This window comes from Cyprinodon tularosa, unplaced genomic scaffold, assembly GCF_016077235.1.
Source record: "Cyprinodon tularosa strain WSP-4 unplaced genomic scaffold, ASM1607723v1 ctg271, whole genome shotgun sequence".
Classification (NCBI taxonomy): Eukaryota; Metazoa; Chordata; class Actinopteri; order Cyprinodontiformes; family Cyprinodontidae; genus Cyprinodon; species Cyprinodon tularosa.
The window spans coordinates 587,875-615,127 of NW_024038976.1; the positions used below are offsets into that span (position 1 = coordinate 587,875).

General features: G+C 36.1%; 1 protein-coding gene across 2 annotated transcripts in view; it reads left to right on the plus strand.

Annotated features, from left to right (window-relative positions):
- The first annotated feature begins 1,273 nt into the window (after positions 1–1,273).
- LOC119786433 (sodium channel protein type 2 subunit alpha-like) overlaps positions 1,274–27,253 on the plus strand; it is a 47,261-nt gene continuing 21,281 nt past the window's right edge. The window contains exons 1-12 of one of the 2 annotated variants that reach the window (XM_038289776.1): positions 1,274–1,650; positions 11,744–12,054; positions 12,421–12,539; positions 14,758–14,847; positions 14,947–15,075; positions 15,366–15,457; positions 15,843–16,049; positions 18,580–18,643; positions 18,794–18,935; positions 20,719–20,925; positions 21,506–21,772; positions 24,676–25,044. In XM_038289776.1, the coding sequence (XP_038145704.1) occupies positions 11,794–12,054; positions 12,421–12,539; positions 14,758–14,847; positions 14,947–15,075; positions 15,366–15,457; positions 15,843–16,049; positions 18,580–18,643; positions 18,794–18,935; positions 20,719–20,925; positions 21,506–21,772; positions 24,676–25,044 (1,947 nt within the window). In that variant the 5' untranslated portion in view covers positions 1,274–1,650; positions 11,744–11,793. Of the gene's footprint in view, positions 1,651–11,743; positions 12,055–12,420; positions 12,540–14,757; positions 14,848–14,946; positions 15,076–15,365; positions 15,458–15,842; positions 16,050–18,579; positions 18,644–18,793; positions 18,936–20,718; positions 20,926–21,505; positions 21,773–24,675; positions 25,045–27,253 lie in introns of those variants that run through there. The other variant, XM_038289775.1, reaches the window with a different exon arrangement.

A 27,253-nucleotide genomic window follows, 5' to 3' on the forward strand; every position in this document is an offset into this window, starting at 1 on the left:
TAAGATAATCAACGGACGTGAAACAGATGATATAGAGAAGCATCAACTATTCGCTTTATGCCGATCAGTAAATAGGAAAGTATCACTGGTATGCAATATGAGACATACATATAAAGGCATACAAAGTATATTTTCTAACAGAACAAAAATTTTAACCTTCTTATAATTTGACTAATTTAAAGAACAGCATTTTCGCATTAACAAATCCATATTCCTTTGTACATGTTTTAGGTTTTTTTTGTATGTGAATCAATTTTCTTAAGGTGTTTTGTCCCTAAGAAAATACTGACTTGTTTTGCTTTTAATGAATGTTTCAGTCCATTTTCTATTTTAAGGCATACTGTGCTACATAAAACACTTTTTTTATTTCTAATAAAAGCAAAAGAAGTCGCTCTCTATATTGCAAGGAACAGGGTAACCCAATGACCAGAGTACCTGACTTTAACCCTTTATAGGGCACTCAGTGAAATGCTTTGAAAATTAAAATTTCAAGCCAATAGTGTTATTGGAATCCAGGACAAGACCTTATTACCATTGTAACATTCAAAATATATAGATAACGTTAATGTCAATGTAATAACAAGAAACACCACCTTGCCCAAATATATTGAGAAAAATAACAAAAGTGCTTTTATAAGAATTTCATGAAAAATACTCCGAGAAAGAAAGAAACATTTTTTGGTGCAACATAACCTCAGAGACATTAATGCTGATACTGGCACTTACACTTTTTTTAGTCCATAAACCTAAATATAATTGTTATCTAGGCTTATTAACTTTTTTACTTTTATTTATTAACTTTTCAGTTATATTTTTACCTTAATTTACAGTAGGTAATATACTGTATCATTCAAGGGCTCATCCAATTGGTCAAATGCCAAAATACCGTAAGATGTACGGCCATGTAGCAGTATCTTTGCTGAATGGCTGGATGTAGATCTTGTGCTTCCAGATCTTGCTGAGGGGCAGGAGGAAGGGTTAAAGGGTTTGCGTAATACTAAAATCAAGCACAATCCTTACATTACTAGTTGTGCGCTGTTCTGTTAAGTGTAGCCTTTATCCACCAGGGGGAAGTACAGGTACAGTTTAAATTGGTCATCAAACTCTCCTCAACTGTCAAAAAAACTATATCTTCCAGGCTGAGAATGACACCATATGCTTTTTAAAATGAGATGAACTATGAGACTTGTTCTGCAGCTTAATTTGCTTTTTTTTTTTCTTTTTTTTTCTTTTTTCTCTATAGAATAAGCAGTATCCAAAATGAAGATGCTTTAATAGACTAACTCCTGTGCCATCAAGCGCTCTCCATAGGAACCCTACTAACAAGGAGTTTTCTTGATTAGTCCAATTTCCAGCTGTGATCTCAGCTATTAGTTTTCAGATGCCAACGAACTGACATCCTGTTTCCTGACAGCACCAGCTACTTTAGGAGACGCTCTAAAACCTCTGCGCTCACTTGTTACCCAGGAACAGGAAACGCAGGAACAGAAGCGCTCCAAACGCAGGGAGAGGCGGTCACCACACTGGTCTCGCTGGGTTCTTCCTGATGGACTGTTTGGAATGACACCTTAAAAGGATTTTAATGTTTCCTCTTTGAAGAAGTTTCCTATTTCTGACAACAGTTCACCCGTGGAGGATGGAAAAGTGACGGTGAGTGCAAATCTGAAGTTATGGATGTGCAAAAGTTGACTACCAATTAATATCACCTTGGAGAAGTTACTGACATCTATCTATCTATCTATCTATCTATCTATCTATCTATCTATCTATCTATCTATCTATCTATCTATCTATCTATCTATCTATCTATCTATCTATCTATCTATCTATCTATCTATCTATCTATCTATCTATCTATCTATCTATCTATCTATCTATCTATCTATCTATCTAAAGATGTAATCTTTGTATCTGATATTTCCTGTAATCTCCAGAATTGAAGCATGTAAATAAAAGATGTGATTGATGTTTTTGCAAAGGGTTTCACAAAGATCAAACAGCTGAATTCACCCCTTACTACATTATGGAATGTAATAGGGCAAGGCAGCAATTACTGGCCCACACTCCATCTTAGATGACTTCCTGCGTGCCTGACTGTCAACAGTATTATTAGATTGCCATCAATTAGGGATTAGACTGTTCTGTTTCCACAATGTGCAGTATGGAGAAACAGAGCATCTTAGGAGCTTGTTCATGAAAAAACATAAAATGATTTCAGAGAAGCATGTGGTCGACCACCCATCAGCAGCTCTTTTGCCAACGCCCAAAGAGACAGCTTCTATAGGCCAGCAGCAAGCCTTAGCTACTTATGGGTTTGAGAGTGTTTCTCCCTTGAGACTCCATAAATATTGACCCGTTATCACTTTAGTTGCAAATGTATTTAAGTTAAAAACACACTGAGTTTCATAATGACCAAGAGTTGTTCTTGCAGATTAATAAATGTTTTAGACACAGGATTTAGCAATAAGGGGGAACATCCCATCTCTTTCCAGGATCACAGTAAACAGCTATAAAATAAAGCATTCATTTTAGTCTTTAGTTTTTTAGGGTTTATATTATTTGGATACTATAATCTGTTTTCAACATATAATTTCTTACTCTTGTCCATGCATAGCCTCTTAATGACTTCTTTACATGACTCACTGCTTTAGGTGGAAATGTTATTTGTTTTTGATAAATGTGTTTTTCTGTAGAAAAAGACCCTTATTTTTTCTTTCTTGGAACAGAAAACAGGACCCCCCCCCCCCAGGATGGAGAACTTTGAAAATACAAAGTAACTCTGAGATATGAACTGCTCATTATTCTTATTTAATTCAAGTATCTGCTTGATGAAGTTAATAGCTATCAAAAAGATTTAGGAAATCTTTAGTAAATGAGTAAAACATAAAATGTATTAATAACCAGCTTTTCCTCATGTTTTTCTTTTCTTTTTTTTTGTTGACAAAGTACGGAGCCCCTCTGATGACATGGTCAAAAAAAATTTTTAATTGTGGCCACGAAGTAGTGTATTTTGTGGCCACGCAATAAGTTTAACGTGCGCACGAAATACTTATTAATAATATTAATATCATTCCTTGACAACTGGGTAAGCAAATCGAGCGCGCCTTCTCTAAGGTCTAAGGCGCGCTCGATTTGCTTACCCAGTCGGTCTCCGCCAGTCACGTGACATTTGTTGCTAAGACGCTATTTTAGGTGGAAAAGGCGTAGTGTAAACAACCGGAGCAATGCTAAACGAAGGACCAAAGGCCCGTTTACATAGCAGCCTGTCCAAGATAAGTCATTACAGTTAACATAAGCCTGAAAACAGGGGCGGATTTATTGATATTAATAAGTATTTCGTGCGCACGTTAAACTTATTGCGTGGCCACGAAGTAGTATTTCGCGCGCACGTTATACTTATTGCGTGGCCGCGAAATACTACTTCGTGCGCACGAAATACTACTTCGTGGCCACAATTAAACATTTTTTTTGACCATGTCATCAGAGGGGCTCCGTAACAAAGTACCCACCTTTGTCCATAAATTTGGTTTCTCAGTGTGTAAAACTCACTGAAGGTTTGGGTGTTGAGGCCCAGGGAAAGACAATGTTTTTATTACAATATCACATTTAGGTACTATTCACTGAAAACAGATCTGCAATTTTAACCTGTCCCTTAAAAATATTGTTTACTCTAATGAAGACACTTTTTTTTTATTAGACTGGTACCTTTTGTTCATCTCATTCCAGACTGAAGCCACAAGAAGCATTCTGAGGTCAAAAATGAAATTAAAGTTTACAGTAATTGATGTACATTAAATATTTAAGCTAAGCTTTTGCCTCCATTTAACCCCATGGCCTGAGGCCAATGTCCATCATCACATAAAGCACATCAGGACATAGTTAAATTTATGATGCATAACAAATATCACTGTGATTTAGTCTGTGTTCTTTACCCACAATGAGTAGGTGGGAACAGATGTGTTTATGTCAGATTTGTGAGCACAAGGTCATGATGCAGATAGGTTGCAGATAATGTGAAGTAGGCCTATTTGAGGCTTCAAAGTGTTTGTTCATATCTCAGCAGTGGGTGATGAGTTGGTAACAGACAGACGTAATGATGGATGGCTCTTGATTTGCAATCTGTAGGTAAACTTCATAGGTGGTATAATCAAAGAAAATGTGTACATCTTTTCTGGAAGGCAAAAAGTTTTTATTGTTGCCTTTATATTTTTATTTCACTTTTCCTAGTTCTTATTTAGAAATAAAGTAGCTAATCCTCAATGCTGCCTTTCAGCATTGAGCAAAGTTTGTATGCTGTTACTTTTTAACCATGATGCGGTGTGGTCATCCTATCAGTGCTCTTATCATGTGGGAAAAACAAATATGTTTTATATCGATAAATAAAGGCAGTTTAATAAAGATCCAAGTTTACCTTATCTCTCCTGACTTTAATTATAGTTTTACAGTCTTTACAGCCTCATTTAAAAAAAAAAACAAAAGTTATTTTAATATATTTTCCAGATAACACTTGAGGTTTTTCATAAATTTCCAAATCTAAAAGGAAAATCTCAGGCATTGCTTAGATTTTGGAAACATATTTGATAATTACCTCTGATGAACAGTTAAATTAAAGGTCAACTTTTGAATTATTTATGAAGAATAATTGAAATTTAACTTTTTAATTGTATTATATCGTTTTCAAATCAGTGATTTTTTAAAAGTTTTTGACTCAACCATTTGTAGAATCTTTAAAACATAGGTAATCTCTTGTATTAATGGTGATGTGATCATTGCTGCTGTACTATCTAGAATCCAGTCACTGTTTAATAAGTTAAATAGAAAGCAATTTGTTTTAATGAAACAAATATCATTTTAACAGAAACATGAATGGGTCTGTGACTGTTTAAGTGTGACACAAGTAAAAGATGGAATGAGGAGTTGTTGTTTTTTTGAAAGATAAACATCACCAGAAATTCGACACAGCTTTGTGAAAGTAAAAATAGTCATGAGGAAGATATATCTTCATGCTCTGTAGAAAAAAATATTTGTCTCAATGGTAGCATTTTGACTCTTGGATGTAAGGGAAGGGGAAAAAAGCTAAAGTGCCAAAACTGTTGCCTTTTTTTAGAGGATAAAGATCTCTTTTATCTTTATTATGGTGCTTATTTTTTATGCCTGAGCTGATATCAAAAAACATATTCTGATGCTCAAAAATGAACTAAACTAAACTAAATTTGATATTGAAATGAAAACTGTAAATAACTCAAAGGCACCCTGACACAATGTCCCTCTTCCATGTTTACACACAATAATCAGCTGGCCCTGTGACTTTTTTCCTGTGGGATGAGAGGGACAAATTGAAAAAATATATTATGAGAATGAAAAAGGAAGATTACTTCATGTATTTGTTGTTCTCTCTCTCTTTTTTTGTTTTTTATTTATTTATTTTTTTGTTTGTTTGTTTTTCAAGTCACAGTTAAAATGACCAAACATCACAAATCCGGAAATATTATTTCCTTCTCCAGTGGTTTTAGGGATATTATTAAAACACCAGGATGGATTAAATGATCCACATCACATGAAGGAGCAGCTGCCTGTTATTATACAGTAGTGGACATGCTCTAATCTAGACTATACTAGAGATGTTAATACTAAAAAACAATTAGCTTTTTTTTTTTAGATATTTTAGACGTCCATGATTAGAAATTTCCAACTACCATTTTGGACCAACAGGTTTTTTGTATTATGTTAAATAATATATTTAATTTCTAGTAAAATCAATGAAACCAGAACAATACATAAAACTAGAAAGTAATTAATTAAAATGCATTTGACTAATTTTACACAATTTATCACTTTCTTTAAACCAGATATTTGTATTATCAGTACTGTGAGGAAAAAAAAATCTTTTCTAATAAAAAGGAGATAAACCTATACACATATTACATTTCACTGTTCTGTGAGGATATGCTAAAAGCATCGGCCTAGTAGCTGTCTTTCCTTCCTTTATTTAAAATATGTCAAGCATTGCTACTCTTTGCTAACGGCTGATTCAATTAATCCATGTTGGACCAATGTTTGGTGATGATTATGCTGTACTATAGATCAGAGAAACTGTCTGAATTTAGGATCTTCAGCCAAAGATGTAGTGCATCCATATTTAATACTGCATAACTCTTTCTAACACATCTTACCAGTCAGACCTATTTGTAGGTTGGATCTTCTTCCCTCTCTGCTTTTTTTTCAGGGATAGAGCACAAAAAAAAGACTCATTTCACTTTGAGTGATGGTGGAGGGGTGCAGGAACTTCACCTAGAATTGATCATTGTCATGTCAAATTTTTATTTCACCTCCACAAGACCAGATAATTAGATTTAATTTTAGCACAGCTGGAAGGAATGTATGATTTCCAGGCTCATTATAGCTCCCCTTTGAAGGTGGTCGGGTGAATACAGCTGTTATGTGAATGCTTAAGAGGTTTGTTAGACAACATTAGTGAATAGACAGCTTCATGAGCTTCAACAAGTATCCCAACCCTACAGTATCTGACTGAGCTGTATTTAATCCATCATAATCCAAAAATAGGTTTTGCAATAACTGCTAAGACATTTTAGTCTATTTAAACTGACAGACAAGGAGAGAAATAATATGAAGAGAAACCAAGAGGTTCATCGTAGTTGTGGAAGATATGCAAAGATCTACACATCAAATCCATTTAAACAATCTTTAGCAAACCTGAAAGTACACATATACAAGTCTATTTGATTTGACTAAAATTGTGCTATTTTGCGGATTATGTAAAGTTTGAGCTCAGGAAATATGAAAACAAATCAATACCATATTTATTTTAAATGTTTTATTTTTCTAACTTCGTCTTTTACCTAATAATCATACACCCTTCTTTGGTCTGTCACATATATCCCAATAAAACATATATATCTGGTATATTTTTATGCTTAATATGCATTTATGGTTGTATAAGGACAAATAAGACAGAAAATCGAAAGACAAGGTGAAGGCTACAAGAGGCCATTTTGAGTTATTTACATATAATGAAATAATGAAGTTAAGTTTTCCATTGATGTCCTAATTATGAAAATTGGAAAATAATTAAAGAACATAGGACCATTTGAATGCAGGCAACCTGCAAAGATTATTAAGGAGAAAAAAAGGCTTTGAAAATGTTTAACAAAAGCTGTTAATTTCAATAACTTTGTATAGCACACACCCCAAAACAATGAATTTTAACAGAGATGTCTGACCAAACTGTCACTGACTGTCATAAACGGAGAACAGTATTTTTCTATGTAAAAGATAAATTACAGCATTTCTTTACAGCACTTATGCACTAGTGGGTAAAGTACCCTAAAATAATACTACAGTAAGAGTAAAACAATTTCAATTATATTTGTACTAAAGTAGGAGAAAATGTTGTCATCAAAGAAACTATTCAAGAGTAAAAAAGTATTTGGTTAAAGATACTCAAGTATTAAGTAACTGAAACATCTGATATTTTGGATTATGTTATAATGACCTAACAGCTTTAAGTTATGTGCAAATTCTAATATTTTAAAGGCTGTACTGTAATAAATAAACTAAAATAAATTGAAAAAATAACAATTCCAGGCAGAAGAAACTATTTTCCAAACAAATTTTCTTTTTAAGATAAAACTTATTTAACCAGTACATTCAGTGACAATACTTGCTCTTTACAAGTACCTGAAAATATCATAGCAGGTTCAAGTAATATTAATATTATTTTTAAATCACACTGATGTTGACATAAACTTTAACAATGTAACGTGAAGTTCCTCACAATAGATCGAGTAGCTAAACATTTTACTCAAGTAAGAGTAGCAATATTATACTATTATATTAGTCAAGTAATTTGTTATTTCTCCTCTTATTAAACATCCTTTTCAAATAGTGCATCTTATGGGCATTTTTAAAATATAAATCCATCCATGCGTTATTCCAAGAGGCAGCAGTTGCTGGGGCAAATAATACAGCTGTTCTGGGATTGGTGATCAACTCATCAGTGAAAATGTGTATCGCTTTTTTTTTTTTTTTCATATTAGTTTCTGAAATGAATTTTGAAAAGTATAAATAAAATAAATAATTAATTCAGGGTTAAGGATCACAGTGAAGGAGAATCATTTCTCAATCGAAATTGAATATATATATATATATATATATATATATATATATATATATATATATATATATATATATATATATATATATATATATATATATATATATATATATATAAAAATAATAGACTGAAGTAAAACAAATTCCACCATGCCAAGTTGAAATCGACAAGCAGTTGATCAAAGCTCCTTATATTTACTATTGTGTTGAAATTACAGTACTGGAGCCTGTTCCCTGCTTTGCAAATTGCTGGTGAAATGTCAGCCGAGCGACACATGAATGTGGCAACTTGGTCGCTTGAATCATGTTAAATGTGAAAGCAGCATAACCATTAAATAGCCATGTGGTTTCTTCATACAAGCCGCTTTTTGACTGACAACAAAATTCTATGTTCAGCCAAACAGGGATAGTATATGACACATATTAATATGCATAGTAAACATGATCATTCTTATATTACAGAACAAAGAAAAACTATACATGTGATTTAAATTAAAGTCAGAGGTCATATAGCACAAGAAGCACAGAGAAGACACCTGTACCACTGATTCCACCGATATTGAGTACATCACTTAAGCTTAGAGCCTATCAGTGCACTAACACCAAACACACATTTCCACTGTCTATCATTTTGTATTCTTTGCTGTTTAAGCCCCATATCCAGCACATAAGGTCTATTCACTCTTATGTACACAAACCTCACCTGAAGCTTTCCCTTTGTTTGAAAAAGTGCACTACTCTCCATTTGTAACTGCTGGCTTGCCAAACAAAAATACACACTGAACCTTGGGACTTTTCAGAGGGAAAAATTTAGGCCTATTTACTTTGCTGTACATGAAACATTTGTGATAATTTTGTATTCCACCTTTGACATGCTTAAAGCTGGATCTGTATATGTTATTATGTAATTGTAGATAGATTGAAGGCCTTTTTTTTGTGAGTTTACTGTGTAGTAGTTGACTAGAGGCTTTCTAGTGTGTTGCAAATGTTAATGTTGTGCAATGTTTAGAATTTGCAAACTGAGTAAAGCACTGTTCATAAAGGTACATTGCTAGCATTTCTTCGCATTCAGAGAGACAAAGTCAGTGAATATAGTTAATAACTTCTAATTGTTACAGTTGTCTGACTTGTCGTTTTACTGAGGGGCTGCATTGGGGTTTCCCTTCCCTTTTACAGCTCATTTTTGTTTGTAGGCAGCTCACATTTTGATCACACACCTGGTAGAGCAGATGCCAGTGAATGTGGACAGAGAGCAAGATGAATATGAATGTGCTTTATGGATTGAATCATTTACAAAAGAAGGATCAATGATCCAAGTATTGTCTTTTAATTAGATTTGTATTAGGTTAAATAGAAAATAAAAGTACTAAAAATTTTATATTACTATGAAAATAAACATCCCTCAAAATGGGGTGAATTCGACATGGCTGCACCCCATCATATAGGAGATAATGTTACAGAGGGACATTTCTCCTCCTTTCTTATACCCTATTCAAAAGGGTTTGGTTGTTGAACTATTTTCGATATTTATGCTGTTATAACTTTAGGCTACTGGAGGACATGGGGACAAATTTTCATTATTCTGCTTTATTTGATCTCAGTTCTACCATTCTCCAATATTTGTTAGTTCAGCCTGTAATTTTATGGTCTCTCCTATTTTTTCAATGACATAGCAGCTTCCTCTGCTCTGTTCCCATTTCTCTTTGACTCCATCCTAGAGAGAAATACCCGTTGGGCTGCTGCCGTTAAAGGAATAGTACACCCAAAACATGATTAGCCTTCATTTTCTACTCACCCCCATGCTGAACAACACTCTGGAGTACTTTTTTGATATCTCAAATGCATCTGGAAATCTGGGAGGCTTCTTGCTGTCTGCTGACATTCAAATAATGGAGGTGCCCAGCGCCCGAGGCAGGAAGGTCCATAAAAGTCCACAAAAAACGTGTCAATATTCCTCCATACTGCTCGTCCAATGTATTCCAAGTGTCCTGAGTGGATAGCATCCAGAATTTACTCGAAACGAGTATGAGTATGAGCCTACGGAAGCCGGCAGACCAAACCAGATGAAAGTGCGCATTCAGCGTCTGCTCTGCCAATAATGCAAGCGTAGAAGAAGAAATGTGCTGTTTACCTGTGCAAAGAAAGAAACAACGAAAGAAAAATGTCTGAGGACCTCAGTGTTGAGGAAGAGCATGACTTCTTTGCCGAGCTGAATGTGCTGGTTTGGTCTGCCGCCTTCCGTAGCGTCGTGAGCGCGCATGTGCGCGCTTTCAGGAAATCCTATACACTACTGTTTATGCTCTAAAAACATTCTAAATGACTTCGTTTCGAGTAAATTCTGGATGCTACCCACTCAGGACACTTGGAATACATTGGACGAGCAGTATGGAGGAATATTGACACGTTTTTTGTGGACTTTTATGGACCTTTCTGCCTCGGGCACCATAGACCTCCATTATTTGAATGTCAGCAGACAGCAAGAAGCCTCCCAGATCTGCAGATGCATTTGAGATATCAAAAAAGTACTCCAGAGTGTTGTTCAGCATGGGGGTGAGTAGAAAATGAAGGCTAATCATTTTTGGGTGTACTATTCCTTTAACACATTTGTTTTTAGATCCTGGAGTTAGCCATGTTTTTCATCGTAGTCCTGGTTCTCGCCTTGCTATAGCTACAGGCGCAGCTTTTAGTCTGACAAACCGCATGTGCTCTCTTTTACCCCTAGACAGCAAAAGTGGCATAGAACTAATCTGTTGTACTATTTCTTTCCTAGACAGAGCCACCGAATCAGAATCAGAATCAGACATACTTTAATAATCCCAGAGGGAAATAAAGGTTCAGTACAAGATAATTTACTGTTATCTTGAATTGATCTGCTTATTTTTGCATGTCTGCTTCTGTCCTCTTGAACTCCCAGCTGGCAGCAGAAGGCCACTCACACTGAGCCTGGTTCTGCTGGAGGTTTATTCCTGTTTAAATGGATTTTTTTTTCCACTCCACATTTGCTGCATGCATGCTCGATGTAAGGGATTGCTTAAGAATCAACAACAAAATGCAAGTGAATGTTTTTGCTGCAAGCTCACCTTGCAAGTCAATGACTCGATGCCATCAAATGGTTTTCCTTGATAGAAAGTTTTAAACAAACTGGCTGTGTAATCTGATAGTCTCTATAAGGTGCCTTCCGATGTTATAGATTGGCGCTATATAGATGAAGAGCATTGAAGTAAATTGGATTGAATAATAACATGGTCACATACTGAAGTGCAACACCAGCCAGCTTTTTCTGTTGAAAACAGTTCAGGTATAGAAAAACTGTTTACCATTTTAAAACCTTTGAAATTGTTATTTTAAAGCAATAAGTAATTTTTCATATCTGGAACTTGCACATATTGCAATAAAATGCAAATTTTTCTTTTTGCAATAAGTTCAGTTTTTCCTGTTTTTCCCAGCTTTTGCCCAGCTGCCTTTTTAACTATTTTTCTCATAATGTGTCACAAGTATGAAACAGTTTCAAATTATTTAATACTTTGGTTGGTATTTTTGCAAAACAACATAATCTGCAAAAAATTAACATATCTGAATGAAATCTGTTATTGTGTTTTCTACTCCTCAGCCTTTTCCCATATCAGAGGCTAGCTGTTTTTAAAGGCACAGGATGAAAAGATGGCACAACACCTTGATGCACCAGGCCCTGCTAGCTTTCATCCCTTTACCCGTGAGTCACTAAAAACCATTGAGAAAAGGATCGCTGAGGAGAAAGCCAGGAAACCCAACAATGAAGAAAAAAAACAAAAAGACAGGAATGAGCTCAAACCAAGCCGTGATCTGGAGGCAGGAAAGACTCTGCCACTTTATTATGACATTCCTTCAGGGCTGATGTTGACGGCACTGGAGGACTTGGATCCCTACTACTCTAATCAGAAAGTAGGTTTCGTTGATTTTAGACTTGAGGTCTTTCAGAAATGTAGACACTAATCTTTAAATTTTGTTTCCAAATAAATCTTTGTATTCAAACTTAATTAAACATATTTCTGTCTTAATAGTGACTGTCTTAAAATGAAATATATATAGACATTCTAGCTACTATCTTCAAAACAATGGATACTAATTTGAAATGCTAAAGTAAGGCCATGTCTTTTTAATCTGAAATTAACATCAGATAGAGATTCTTATAAAATGTACTTTAAGAGAACAATTCACATTTACGGTGATGGGATATTTTTTGTAAACTAAGAGGTTTTAATTTTTCCAGATAGTAATGTATGACTAAAAATTTTCTCTTTTTTGCAGACTTTTATGGTAGTAAACAACAAGAAGCTCATTTATCGATTCAATGCTGCCTCTGCCTTTTACATTCTGAGCCCCTTCAATCTCATCAGAAGGCTGTCATTCAAAATTCTGGTGCACTCATATCCTTTTGGTAATATGTGTGAAAAATGCCGTGAGTAATGAAACACTTAACCTGATTTTCAAAGAGCATCACAGTTGGGGAAATATACTCGAATAAATAGAAATAAATAGATTATTTAATTCTTTGAAAGTTTTAAATAAATATGTAAAATATTAAACAACTTTTTTCAAGCTTGTGAAAAAGTACAAAATGAGTGTGAAGAAATATTTTTTTTCTATTATAAAAAGTAGCCAATCATAGGCAGTTTACTTTCTTAGGTGGCTTTCACCCTGAAAGTGACGAAAGTAGATATGAGCATAGAGAAACAGCATCTAGGAGAGAATAAACATGAAAAGCAAGCCATGTGCACAGAGAAAGAGCCCATGCTTATGCCTGTGGTGTATTGGCAGGCTCATGGTATTAAATCTACATGCTTAGAAGTGGAGAGTAGTTTAATGCATGTGTTTTAAATAAAACATATCAGGGATTATTATGTGTGTGCACATTTGGGAGACTTCTGACTGCATAAGCTCTTGCTTTATACACCTGCGGAAATGATCACTCATTTGGATCAAGGCAGCCATTAGAGGCAACCAGACTTTCACTTAGTTTTCCTGAATATGGTTTGACACCTATCCAGAGGTCTCTGTCGATATTGTCTGCCTCCACTTGAGTGATCTAGTGATTAAAAACATCAGCATTTCAACTACAGATTGCTCTGTGCAAGACGACAGATTTGACATCCTTGAACTGGGGTCTGTGCTGGAGGTAAGGGAGGATGACGAATAGTCCTTCCAGAGCTAAATTAAAATGGCTTTTTTTAAAGCCACCTAAAAACCTTTACAGAGCATTCTTATTTCTACCTTTGTTAAGAATGTTTTCTCTATACTCCATTTTAACTCAGAAGCACTTCACCTCAGTTGCTATTCTGTAACGCACGCCACAACTACAACCAGTCCATGTCTGGTTGCTACAACACAATTTCATAAAAATGTTTAGGTTTTTCATTTTCAGCGATCAGCGATTACCGATCCGCTCCCCTCATTTGGTATCACTGTTTAACAACACCTTAGTTCCATTAATTTGCACAAGGTGAAAGCGGAACATTGAACAGCGCAGCATTCACCATTGGCCAATGCCCTGCGCAGTTTGCATTGGGATTCTATGTAAATCCACTGCCCTCGCCACAGACACCGCGCTTGGTCTGATTGCACCTTAAGAGCTTGTAGCTTTTCAGCCGTGTGTATGTGACAATTTAATGGTTCATATAACAGCTTGAAATTGAGAAATGTGTGTGGAAGCATATTCTGAATAATGATGCTTAAGCGAAACTTCAGTCTGGAAGACTCTTATCAGCTTCACCTGAACCACCCGCGATGTCCCTTGTTTAGCTCCAGCAGATCAACTCGGGGGCCACACCTTCTCCGAAGAAAATCCCCTTGCAGGATTCCCTTCATGTATCTCCTGGCCCAGCTTCACTCTAATGAACTCAAGCAAAATTTCACCCACCTCCACCTTATCTCTTCCCTCACTCTCAGACTATTTTTAGTAGTCCTCACCTGCTGTCTTATTCTACCATCAGTGTCAGGCCCCAGGGGGAACACTACTCTAATCCTTTTCTTGGTTACTCATCCAAACGAATGTTTAGTCATAGCATCAAATTCTTATGCTGGGGCCAAGCACCAAATAACTTACCGTATTTCATTTGTGTCATTATCTCCTCCCATCTCCTTGAACCCCAGTAAACCTCGGCAGATAGCCACCCACACTGACCCTGGTTCTACTGGGGGTTTCTTCCTGCTTAAAGGGAGTTTTTCTCTCCACTGTCACTACATGCATGGTCAGCATGAAGAATTGCAGAGAGTCAATGAGTCATGAACATTTTGAATAATTCGGCTATGTTACCTGTAAAAATAAAATTAATTGAATAATACTTTTCTAATTACACCTTTTCTCTGTGTGAGTCTTTCCAGGTTGAAATGTTCCTTACAGCCCTCAATATTTTTGTAGGACAACCAATAATCAACACATTAAGAGCTAAGTGAAGTCTAGCCTTGACCCTAAGTGTTCCTTGCAGTTCTAAAATTCAAGTCAGTTTGTCTGACTTAATTTCTATAGACATCTATTGAACTCCCATATGAAGCTCAATATGAACATTTGAAGGAAAATTCAAGTAACATTGAAAAACATATTACTTCTTTAACATAATTATGAGATTCCTTGACTTTTGCCTGTAAGTTGTTTAGCATGCTGATCATGTGCACTATCCTCATCAATTGTGCATTCATGACTATGAATAACCCACAGGAGTGGACAAAGTCAGTTGAGTAAGTTTTCTATTAATTGATCAAATCCTTCCAATATGATTGGTCATTGATTTTTGTTCCCATTTTACTGTGCTATTGAAAGCTTTCTTTTTCCAATAGGTACACATTTACTGCAATCTACACCTTTGAATTTGTAGTTAAGGTTTTGGCAAGAGGATTCTGTATAGGGAAGTTCACATTTTTAAGAGATCCCTGGAACTGGCTGGACTTCTGTGTCATTGTTTTGGCGTAAGTACTATATTTTTTTAACTAATTCAACTGGAAGTATTTAAACATAGGTTGTGTTTGTTATTTGAAGATCTTTATTAAGACAGTGCTTTGTTGCGTTTTTTTTTTTTTTTTGCCTGCTGCTGACAAATTACAATAATAAAATGCAAAGTTTTTAAAAAATTGTATCAGTTTAGGATAAAAAAAAAAACACCTAAAATTTGGTAAATATTGCAAAAACGTTTTGCCATTTGAAAAAAGTTTCCCTCTTAATTACTACTTTTTTCCCCTTGTTTCCTTTTTTTCCCCAGGTATGTAACTGAGTTTGCGGACATTGGAAATCTTTCAGTTCTTCGAACATTCAGGGTGCTGAGAACATTAAAAGCAATTTCCGTAATCCCAGGTAAAGAGCAGAAGAAAGTAGCCCTTCAATATTTTACATCAATGGAAAATGGAGTCAATGGAATTTTTTGTAGAAACTTCAGTTGTTGTATCGTATCATATATTAGTCCTATATTAAAATTACATAATGATCTGAAACAAGTCAAAAATAGTAGAAGTTTGTGAAGATATAAAAACTTGAATGGGTCTGTAGTCCCCGGTTGTATATCATAAAAACAGGAATAGAGATTTAAAACATAGGACAAATAAGGGGAAGCAAAATTGAAACATATCTATATGACGGGGATGATACTTGTTACTTGTTAATCTAAGTTAACAAACTATGATAATATATACTATGTTCTACAAAAAAATCTGACATGATTCTTTATTTTCTTTCTTTGCAGGTCTAAAAACAATTGTTGGTGCATTGTTCCAGTCTGTAAAGAAACTTGCTGATGTTATGATCCTGACAGTTTTCTGCTTGAGTGTATTTGCACTTGTCGGATTACAGCTGTTTATGGGAAACTTGAGGAATAAATGCATATTAATTCCAGAAGATGATTCTATCAGAAATAATAGGACACTATGGGATGCATATCGACAAAACAAAAGTTAGTGTATGGTTTTCTCTTTCTGTGTTCCTGAAAGATAAATATATTTTGAATGTGACTTTGAGGAAAAATCTAGAATAGAGATGACATGGAAATACTGTATGATTCAACACTTTTTAATTGTCAAAAGTATTTCCTTACCTATCTTGTCTCACATATGAGCTCAAGTGACATCCTATTAATCCATAGTGGTTTGATATGACATTAGTCCACACTTTGCAGCTAGAACAGCTTAAACTCCTCTGGGAAGCCTGTAAAAAAGGTTTAGGGGTGCAGTTGTGAGGTCAAACACTGATGTTGGACATGAAGACCTGGTCCTCAGTTGCCGCTCCAATTCATTACACAGGTGTTCTACTTGGTTTAGGTCAGCAATCTGCGCAGGCCAGTGAAATTCATCGACGCCAGACTCTGCCATCCATGCCTTTATTGACTTTATTGACTTTTCTCTTTTCATTGGTGCACAGTTATGTTGGAAGATGAGGGTGGTAGCTCAACAATTTTCCCACAATGGATTTGCCCAAGATATCTTGCCAATCTGAAGCATTCAGAGTTTCTTTCACTTGAATGAAATGGCCAAGCCCAGCTTCTGAAAATGAACCCCAGACAATAATTCCCCCTCTACAAAACTATTGACTTGGCACAATGCAGTCAGACAAGTACCATTCTCCTGATAACATCTAACATCTGCCGTTTCACAGGATGCACAACTTTGAGTGGTAACTAGGTGAGAGTAACCCGAAACTTATTGGGCTTATCCAATCAGCTCTCTGACAATAAGTCGCCTGGAACGCTCACTGAACAGAGCATCTTTGGACAGATACGCTGTACAGGTTTCACCAGCAACCTCCTCCACACACCCTGCTCTCTCTTGTTGTCTGCTCAATCTCAGTAGTTCTAATCAGCACATGATGCACGGATTATTGTACTGCCTGCACGCTCTAACTCACATTAAAAAACGCCACCTGGCATTGTCTAAAATCCGGGATAATTTATCTGTTAACAACTAACTATATCAGGGAGACCCCCGGAACTTCCAGGAGACTTGGGATGTCTGATATTTGCTATTATTTTACGTTTCATTTCATTGGCGTTCTAAAGTAGCCAAAAGTAGAAAACAATTATTCTGAGTCTTAAAGAAAAGTACTTTGCTGCGCCTTGACGCGCCTCAACCATTGACTTTGCATGTAAACTTGCTGCTCCTGCTGCGGTCGGTGTGAATGCAGCTTAAGACAGACTGAGCTCTGCCATTTAACAAGGTGACAAAAAAGTCTCAGTGCTTCTTCTTATTCTTTTTATTAAGGTCTGAGGGCAGTGGAGGAAAAGTGGAACATCTAAAAAAATGACTTGCGTAGAGATTTTAGACGCAGTAAACAACATTTATTCTACATGAAAAAAACAAACAGGTGTTAAAAGAAACATAGCTTAAAATGTCTAACTGACTTATCTAAAAGAGGCTAACTTATTAGCTAATGAGCACAGCTTGCCACAGCATTACCCAGCTCTACCTCTTTATATCATGATCTTACAGTAACTTTTTTTTTGGTTTTGTTATCAATTTTAATCGGTCATTGGTCACGCTAGCATTACAGATGCTCCCGACTCGGCACAGGGATGCTGCATTGTTATTATCATCAGCAACCACAATGTTTTATATCATGTGGCAACCTTCAGCCAATCATATAGCATAACGTCACTGCCATGCGCAGGGCCCGAGCATATCTGACCAGGTGAGCAGATCTGGTACCGACAGCAGCACACTTTAAATGGCTGCATCCGAAGCTTAGCATTGCACCTGGCGATGCATGGCTTGGATAGAGCTGCTCAATCATGGGAATCCATTCCATGAAACTCTCTATGCAGTGTTCCTGAGATAATCTGAAGGCCACATGAAGTTTGAAGGTGTGCAATGCTTCCCTCTGCAAAACGTTATTACTTCTTTGTACTGTGCACTTCAGCATCAGCTGATCAAGCTCCACCAGTTTATGTGGTGTACCTCTTTGTTGCTGAGTTGCTTTCGTTCCCAAACAATTTATTCTAATGATACAACTGACAGTTGACAGTGAACAATTAAGAGGAGCGAAAAAATTTAACTACAGGATTTGTTGCACAGGTGGCTTCCAATCACACTGGAATTCACTGAGCTCCTTTGAGTGACCCATTCTTTCACAAATGTTTGTAAAACAATTAACATGCCTAGGTGCTTGATTTTATACACCTGTGGTGATGAAAGTGATTAGACCATCTGGTTCCAATAATCTGGATAGGTGAGAAAATACTTTTGGCAAGGTAGTACATATATATCTATTTATATATATATATATATATCTGTATTATATAAGATAATTTTATATGTTCTATATTTAAATCACGTACTCAACATCATAATAGCAATAAGGCAAATACATTAAGTTGTACTTAATATGTAGTTGTTACTCCATATAAGATATTTGTTCCCAAGATAGATTATTTTCACAAACACCTCACTTAAACAGTTTTTTTTTTTTTTTTTTTTGCAATTCTTTTTTATCAGGTAATTATTACACTCCTGCTGGGAAAAAAGAGACATTACTCTGTGGAAACAGTACTTTTGCTGGGTAAGGATATTAGTGTTCAACTACAAGAAAGCTAACTTGTTTATATAATCAAAGTTCCAGCTTGGTATGATATTTTGTCCACACTGTTGATAAATAGGAAAAAAGCAATCCGCAAATTCTTCACTTAACATGCTTTTCCCTGTGCTGCAGGCAGTGTCCAGAGGGGTATATGTGTGAAAAAGCTGGAGACAACCCAGACTATGGTTATACAAGCTTTGACAACTTTGGTTGGGCCTTCCTTTCTCTGTTCAGACTAATGACACAGGATTGCTGGGAACGCCTTTATCAGCAGGTAAGCAATGCAAAATGGGAACTAACAGAACATAGAATAAAATGTTCTGGTAAAGTCTTATGTTAAACAATGTTAACATTGTTTACATTATTTCATGTAAATAATTTATTTTATTTTATTTTGACAGGTGTACATTTTAACATTTTTTTTTTACATTTTTATATTTGATATACTCTTATAAATTGACATTGTGGAATGTAATCAAATTATAATTTTACAGTTATCCACTTAGTCCTTAAATTCTCTCATCAATCCATTTTCTGTCACGCTTTTCCCGTCTGGGGTCACGGGGGGTGCTGGTGCCTATCTCCAGCTTTTAATGGGCGAGAGGCGGGGTAACTTAAATTCTACCAATCATTTGATTTTGTTTGTTTCTTTATGCTGCTGTGAGTTGCTTCTCCTTTTTTGTGGATCAAACAAGCTAAGAATTTTACCTGTTTTGTTTACCTCCGTTTAATAAAAGATAATAGATAGAACACACACACACCCAGACATAGAAATAAATAAATAAATATATATATATATATATATATATATATATATATATATATATATATATATATATATATATATATATATATATATATATATATATATATATATATATATAGATATAGATATAGATATATATATATAGATATATTTATTTATTTCTATGTCTTTTTTCTTTTTTCTCTTAAGAAACACAAAGAAGCAGCACAGGTGCATGTTGGAAGTCCCGGTGTGCAGTCAGGCAAATAGATCTTGAAAGGTTTTTCGAAACAATGCTTGGAGACCAAATTGATGAGCTTCATACAGTGATAACAATGAGCAAATGCAAACAAATAAAAGGTCCCATACATGGAGGTAACATTACCTGGGATACTAGCCGTTTTTCATTATCACCAGGTTCATATATTATTATATTATTTATTAGAGTCAAATTTTATTTAAAAGTAAAGGAAAACAAGTTGAAATGTATCTTCTGTGAAAAACAAAATAAAAGCAGTAGTATTTAAGCACTTTAGTCTCCGTGATTGGTAATGTTTTTGCAGTTGGGTGAACAGAATAATATTATAATTTAAAAACAACGCTAGACCAGTTTTTCATTCTGTTGAAAGACCAATTAAAATATTGATAAGTCACTTTCCTGGATCCAGAAAAAGTAACCCACAACGGAAACACAAATAACGAAGTAATAACTTAAAAATATTTCTATAAAAATAGCAGTCAGACATTTCTTTTCAACCATGCTTCAACATATTATTAAAAAAAGAAAAAACTAATGAAAAAGGCCCAGACAAATGTTTGCCCTGGAAAATACTGAAAATAATGTGAAAAAGGGACATGTTAAATCAAGGTGTTTATCCCCTATTAAACATCACAGGTGTCTACAATCTTTTAATCAATCAGTGGGCCTATATACAGGGTCACAGGTTGTTACTGTGCTGTTTTGTGACATGGTGTGTACGACACTCAACATGGACCAGAGAAAGTGAAGGAAGTAGTTGTCACAGGAGATTAAGAATAGAATTGTAAACACAAACAATAAAGGCTATAAGAGGATATAAGGCTATTAGCAGATGATGGTCCTTCGATTACAGTTGCGCAAAAACAAAATGTATAACAAAAATTAATACAATAGACTAACAGAATGCCAACACTTATTTAGAAAGCCTTTCTGTGCAACCAGTATGAGCCACTAGAATAGTAATTTATAAAGTACAGCTTTCTATACTCATAGCCTGGCTCCTCTAAAGTATAAGTCGCCGAACAAAGTTAATTTCATCTTTTGTATTTACAGACACTGCGAGCAGCTGGGAAGCCCTACATGATCTTTTTTGTCTTGGTTATATTCCTTGGTTCCTTCTATTTGATAAACTTGATTTTGGCTGTAGTGGCTATGGCCTATGAGGAGCAGTGCCAGCTCAACATAAAAAAAGCTCAGGAGAAGGAGGATGAATATAATGCAGCTATCGAGCAGCTAAAATGTCAGCAAGAGGATGCTCAGGTACTGTTGAAGATTTTTTATTTTTGTCATCAGGTTTGTAAGGAAATAAATGAATATTTGTATTTAAGTGTTGTATTGGATCACTGGGGTGATAAGTGGCCCTCACTTCATATGGTAGGAACCATTCTCTGTTGGATTAGGTGTTCCAACTGTAAGGGGGAAACAACTTTTGACCTCTGAGATAACAAGGTTCCATGTTCCAGGTGTTCATGTTGGTTTGTGTTTACATGATGTTTAATTCTGTATAGACTTATACAATAAACATGAGCAATAAACGGATAAATTAATCCTCTGCCAATGGCGAGTCAGACTTCAATCAAGGTAACAGTCAGAGCGTCAATTTTACTACAAGTCGTACCACATCTCAGGGGTTAAAATTATCGACTTGGCCTCTAAAAGGTCTGTTTCCAAAGGTGTAAACGCTCCCTCCATATATTTTTATAATATTTAAGTGCTAATCAGCAAAGCAAAACAATTTGTTGGTTAACCAAAATCAAGTCATACAATGAAGATCTTCTGTGTTGACACATACATTTATTATCATCTGTTTACTCTAACTGACCTGCCTTTTCTTATCAAGGCATTGGCAATAGCAGCTGCAAAAGTCAACGGAGAGGCCTTGAGTAAAGGGGGTGGAACTGAAAGTTCCTCAGAGGCTTCTAAGCTGAACTCCAAAAGCATCAAAGAACGGCGCAACCGGCGAAAAAAGAGAAAAGAGGAGGAAGAAAAAGGAGCCAGGAAGATATCTCATTCAGATTCCTTTGAAAGTTTAACACCAACTCATTTCCACTTCTCTGCAGATGCTTACCCACTCAACTATGACATGAAATGTTCATCTACACACCAGGTGGAGTACCATTTGTTGTTTGCTCTAAAAGTTATTTTACATTTCAAAGTCTGTATTATCTGCATTTTAACCTTTTCTCATTGTTTTTTTTTTGTCTCTCTTTTTAGAAAAGTATTTTTAATTTAAGCAGAGAACTTTTTAATATCAGATTAGTTTAAACCGGAGGTCTTCAACAGGGGGTCGCGCAAGTTTTGGTTGATTTGATTTTTTTTTTATATTCCCCCTGCAATTTTTTCCACTAATTGAAATGTTAAAATACACATTAACATGAATTCAACACACTGTAGTAAACAGATAAATGGAGGCAGAGGATGTCTTTCGGTAATCAATGCACACATTCAGCGACACACAGGAGCTCTTTCAAGCTGGGCACCATTTCATTCACAACACCTGTCCCATCAACCAGGAATCAGAATCAGAATAATCCCATGGCGAAATGACTTACATTACATAATTCCATTTTTAATAGAGTGACTATAGGCCCAGTTTGATATAACACAACTTTATACAATATACAGGTGCTGGTCATAAAATTAGAATATCATGAAAAAGTAGATTGATTTCAGTAATTCCATTTAAAAAGTGAAACTTGTATATTATATTCATACATTACATACAAACTCATATATTTCAGATGTTTATTTTGTTTAATTTTGATGATTACAAATGACAACAAATGAAAATCTCAAATTCATCATATCAGAAAATTAGAATATTGTGAAAAGGTTCAAAATTGATGGCCCCTGGTGCCACACTCTAATCAGCTAATTAACTCAAACCACCTGCAAAAGCCTTTAAATGGTCTTTCAGTCTAGTTCTGTAGGCTACACAATCATGGGGAAGACTGCTGACTTGACAGTAGTCCAAAAGACGACCATCGACACCTTGCACAAGGAGGGCAAGACACAAAAGGTCATCGCTAAAGAGGCTGGCTGTTCACAGAGCTCAGTGTCCAAGCACATTAATAGAGAGGCGAAGGGAAGGAAAAGATGTGGTCGAAAAAAGTGTACAAGCAAGAGAGATAACCGCACCCTGGAGAGGATTGTGAAACAAAACCCATTCAAAAATGTGGGGGAGATTCACAAAGAGTGGACTGCAGCTGGAGTGAGTGCTTCAAGAACCACCACACACAGACGTATGAAAGACATGGGTTTCTGCTGTCGCATTCCTTGTGTCAAGCCACTCTTGAACCACAGACAGCGTCAGAAGCGTCTTGCCTGGGCTAAAGAGAAACAGGACTGGACTGCTGGTGAGTGGTCCAAAGTCATGTTCTCTGATGAAAGTAAATTTTGCATTTCCTTTGGAAATCAAGGTCCCAGAGTCTGGAGGAAAAGAAGAGAGGCACTTCATCCACGTTGCTTGAAGTCCAGTGTAAAGTTTCCACAGTCAGTGATGGTTTGGGGTGCCATGTCATCTGCTGGTGTTGGTCCATTGTGTTTTCTGAGGTCCAGGGTCAACGCAGCCACATACCAGGAAGTTTTAGAGCACTTCATGCTTCCTGCAGCTGACCAACTTTTTGGAGATTTCATTTTCCAACAGGACTTGGCACCTGCACACAGTGCCAAAGCTACCAGTACCTGGTTGAAGGACCATGGTATCCCTGTTCTTAATTGGCCAGCAAACTCTCCTGACCTTAACCCCATAGAAAATCTATGGGGTATTGTGAAGAAGAAGATGCAATACACCAGACCCAACAATTCAGAAGAGCTAAAAGCCACTATTAGAGCAACCTGGGCTATCATAACACCTGAGCAGTGCCACAGACTGATCGACTCCATGCCACGCCGCATTGCTGCAGTAATACAGGCCAAAGGAGGCCCAACTAAATACTGAGTGCTGTACATGCTCATACTTTTCATGTTCATACTTTTCAGTTGGCCAACATTTCTATAAATCCTTTGTTTTTATTGGTCTTCAGTAATATTCTAATTTTCTGATATGATGAATTTGAGATTTTCATTTGTTGTCATTTGTAATCATCAAAATTAAACAAAATAAACATCTGAAATATATGAGTTTGTATGTAATGTATGAATATAATATACAAGTTTCACTTTTTAAATGGAATTACTGAAATCAATCTACTTTTTCATGATATTCTAATTTTATGACCAGCACCTGTATATAATTAGGGGGTCCCTGCTCCCTCTCGCCATCAGTTTGGGGGTCCTTGGCCTGGAAAATGTTGAAGACCCCTGGTTTAAACTTTAAATTTACGTTTTTGCTATATATATATCTATATATATATAGATATATATATCAATACACAGTCAAATTTAGAATGTATACATTGGATAATAAGGTCTAGCATAATCTATTGTAAAATAATAATATAAATACATGTAGATATTTTATTTTTCTCAGTGAATCTAACCACTAGTCTTTATACAAATGTTTTTTTTAGACTAAGGACAAAGCAATTACAGTTATGGACAGTTTTGTGTTTTGAAACCGTTTAGATTGATGCCTGAATGGAAAAATTTCTTCATGTTTGACAGCACACTTATTTATGCTTCTTACCATGAAGAAACTGATTTTGCCATCACTTGCTTATCTTGATAATCATCTTCATCATCATATCATCATCTTTCTTAATAATCTCCGTCATTGCTTTTAATATCATCATCATCATCATCATCATCATTTTTCTCTCAATTTTTTTCTTCCTCAACCTATGTTCTTGTCATTATCCATCGGAATTGAAATTATTTACTTAAGATTTTCCATCTTAAAATTCCATATAATTATGACCTTCTAAAAAGACTACATTTTTTTTCATTTGTCCATCATGCATTTTTGTCATCAGGAAATATGCTACTATATACTTTAATGTCTTGAACATTTTTTTATTCTACACATCAACATTTATTATCAATCCACTGGAGAATATCTTTTTCTCTTAGTCCTTTCTGAGTTTCCGTGGGCCGCTGCTCTCATCCAGAAGAAACAGCAAAGCCAGCCTTTTCAGTCTCCAAACACAAGATGGTGCTTCGGAAAACGAGTTTGCAGATGATGAAAACAGCATTTTTGAAGGGAAGCTGAGTCGGAGGGAATCCCTGATAGACGCTTCGAGACGTGATAGACACAGCAGCAGTGTGAGCCAGTTTGGCTTCTTACCTCATCTTCGGTTTCAACCCTATGGGATCAGGTGCAGTTCTATTGACTGTAATGGGGTTGTGTCTCTGGTGGATCAGAATCCACTTCCAACATCGCTACCTGCAGTGCTTCTACCACCTAATCTGACAGTAGATATGGGCTCCTCTGGAAACCATGTAAGAAATATTTTCATAGCCAAGATGACCCATATTATTTTCCAAACTGTCCTACTATGTGTTCATTGCATTTAATTTTCTTGCCTAAGTTTTACATGCCTGCACTGCTCTCTGCACCTGCGTTACACCAGGTACCTTACCAAACCCTCAGAAGAAATTGTTTAAAAAAACATAGACAAGAATTGGACTTGGCAAATACTTTGCTGTATACCACATGATTGGCAGGGATGAGTAAAAGGAAAATGGTATATGTTGGGATGTAGGTGTCTGTTTACATTGGTGCACAGCAGGCTGAGCATGGATCAGGAAAAAAACACTACAGAGACATAATAAAACAGAATCTAAAGCATCATTCTACTCCAGCCATGTTTTCAGATTGCTATGGTATAAAATATTATAATTAATGTGGTGCTACTAATTGGTTATGTGGAGTTAATGGTTATTTATTTAACATACTGTAGAATTAGCTATTAGAAATGGTCATTTAAAGAGCAAGTCATGCCAACAGAGTAAAAGGTGCATTAACACAGTCGCTGAACTTCTATTTCTTCTCTTGGCAACCAGTCAGGGACTGGACGAGGCTGTGGCATATTGAGTGAAGGAGCGCAGTGGAGAAAAATATTTTTTTATTTATCGAAATGGAATGTCAAAAAATTATTGTCAACATAGGTGCTAGTAAGGAATGCTCCTGAGGGGTTTGTGTGGGGCTTAAAAAAATCCATCTTATTAAAGCCCTTAAAAGGACTGTTGAATCATTCATCCTGCTCTTGTAGCTCTAGAGCAGGGGATTCCCAACTGCCTCTGCTGAGTGTCTTCCTTCCAATCTCTCACTGTCCTTTTCTGGTCTCCCACTGTCAACTCCATTGGCTTTAGAGTAGGGCCCGACACCAGTAGCCACCTCTGGTGCACACTTTGCCGGGATTCTCGCTTTCATCTCCCACTAATCCTCTCTGAGCTCTAGAACACAGCCCAACCTTCCTGAGCTATCCTTCTCTGAAGCAGAATATTTTGTGGCTCCTAGTCTGACAGAAGCACTGCGGAAGTGATTGTCATCAAGCACAGTTAGATCCTGGACTCCCCGAATGGGTAGCAACTCTGGGGAATCTTGTAGACCATAGGCCGGCACCCTTAAGCACCCTCTTTCACTTTAAGAAATCCAGTTCCCCCATGCTAAATTGAAAATTGTAAGCAGAAGATGTAAGCTCCTTCTATTTCGTGACACAGTGAATTGACAGCTGTGAATATTGTAGCTTGCTATGCAAATTGCTGTCACCCTTCTTGCGAATTACTGGCATTATGTCAGGTGAGTAACAGCAAATGAATAGGGGGATTATGCTGCAAGAATCACGTTTTGTGTGAACACGTAAAGAGTAAAAAAGATAATACAAGCCAACAGTATTGTTAAAATTAGAGGTTTTTTTTGTTATAATCTAGTTTTAAAATGTTTCAAGCATCTTCTTTTTATCTTATGTTGTTATTTTTAAGAAACTCTGCTTCTGTCTCCTTGAACCCCAGCCGGCCTCGGCAGATGGCCGCTCACACTGAGCCTGGTTCTTCTGGAGGTTTCTTCCTGTTAAATGAGTTTTTCATCTCCACTGTCGCTACAAGCATTCTTAGTGTGAGGGATTGCAATCGAGTCAATGAGTCGATGCAATCAACTAGTTTTCCTTAGATAGAAAACTTTGAATCAATTTGACTGTATGATCTGGTGAACTGTAAAGTGCCTCGAGATGACGTGTGTTGTGAATTGGCGCTATATAAATAAACTGAATTGAAAAATTTAATTGAGTCAGTGTTCAAGGATGACTTAATAAAAAATGTGGAGTTACCAATTAAAAGTTTTGGGAATGCAGATAGTTTTTCTCCTTGTTTTGTAGCTGTCGTAAAGCAGTTGCTTGAGAGCCTTTTGTTAAGACAATAATAAATGTTGGGTTTAGGAGCATATCAGGAAAATCAGATTTGAGCCAGAATTGAACATTCCCACTTGTTCCAAAGAGCCAAGCCTGGCCACTTGACTCTTAAAAAAAGTAATATTTAGTACATATTTGCCTGTAGTGGTAATGCGCCACATTGACCGAAGGTGTGAAACTTGTTGAGGCATGGAGGGGTTGATTTGCAGCTCCTATGGTCGCTGTAGGCTAAGCGGTGAGAAACTCTAAAGGCAATCCGATGTTGTTTTCTGGTAGACAGCAGATCACATTGTGTCTAC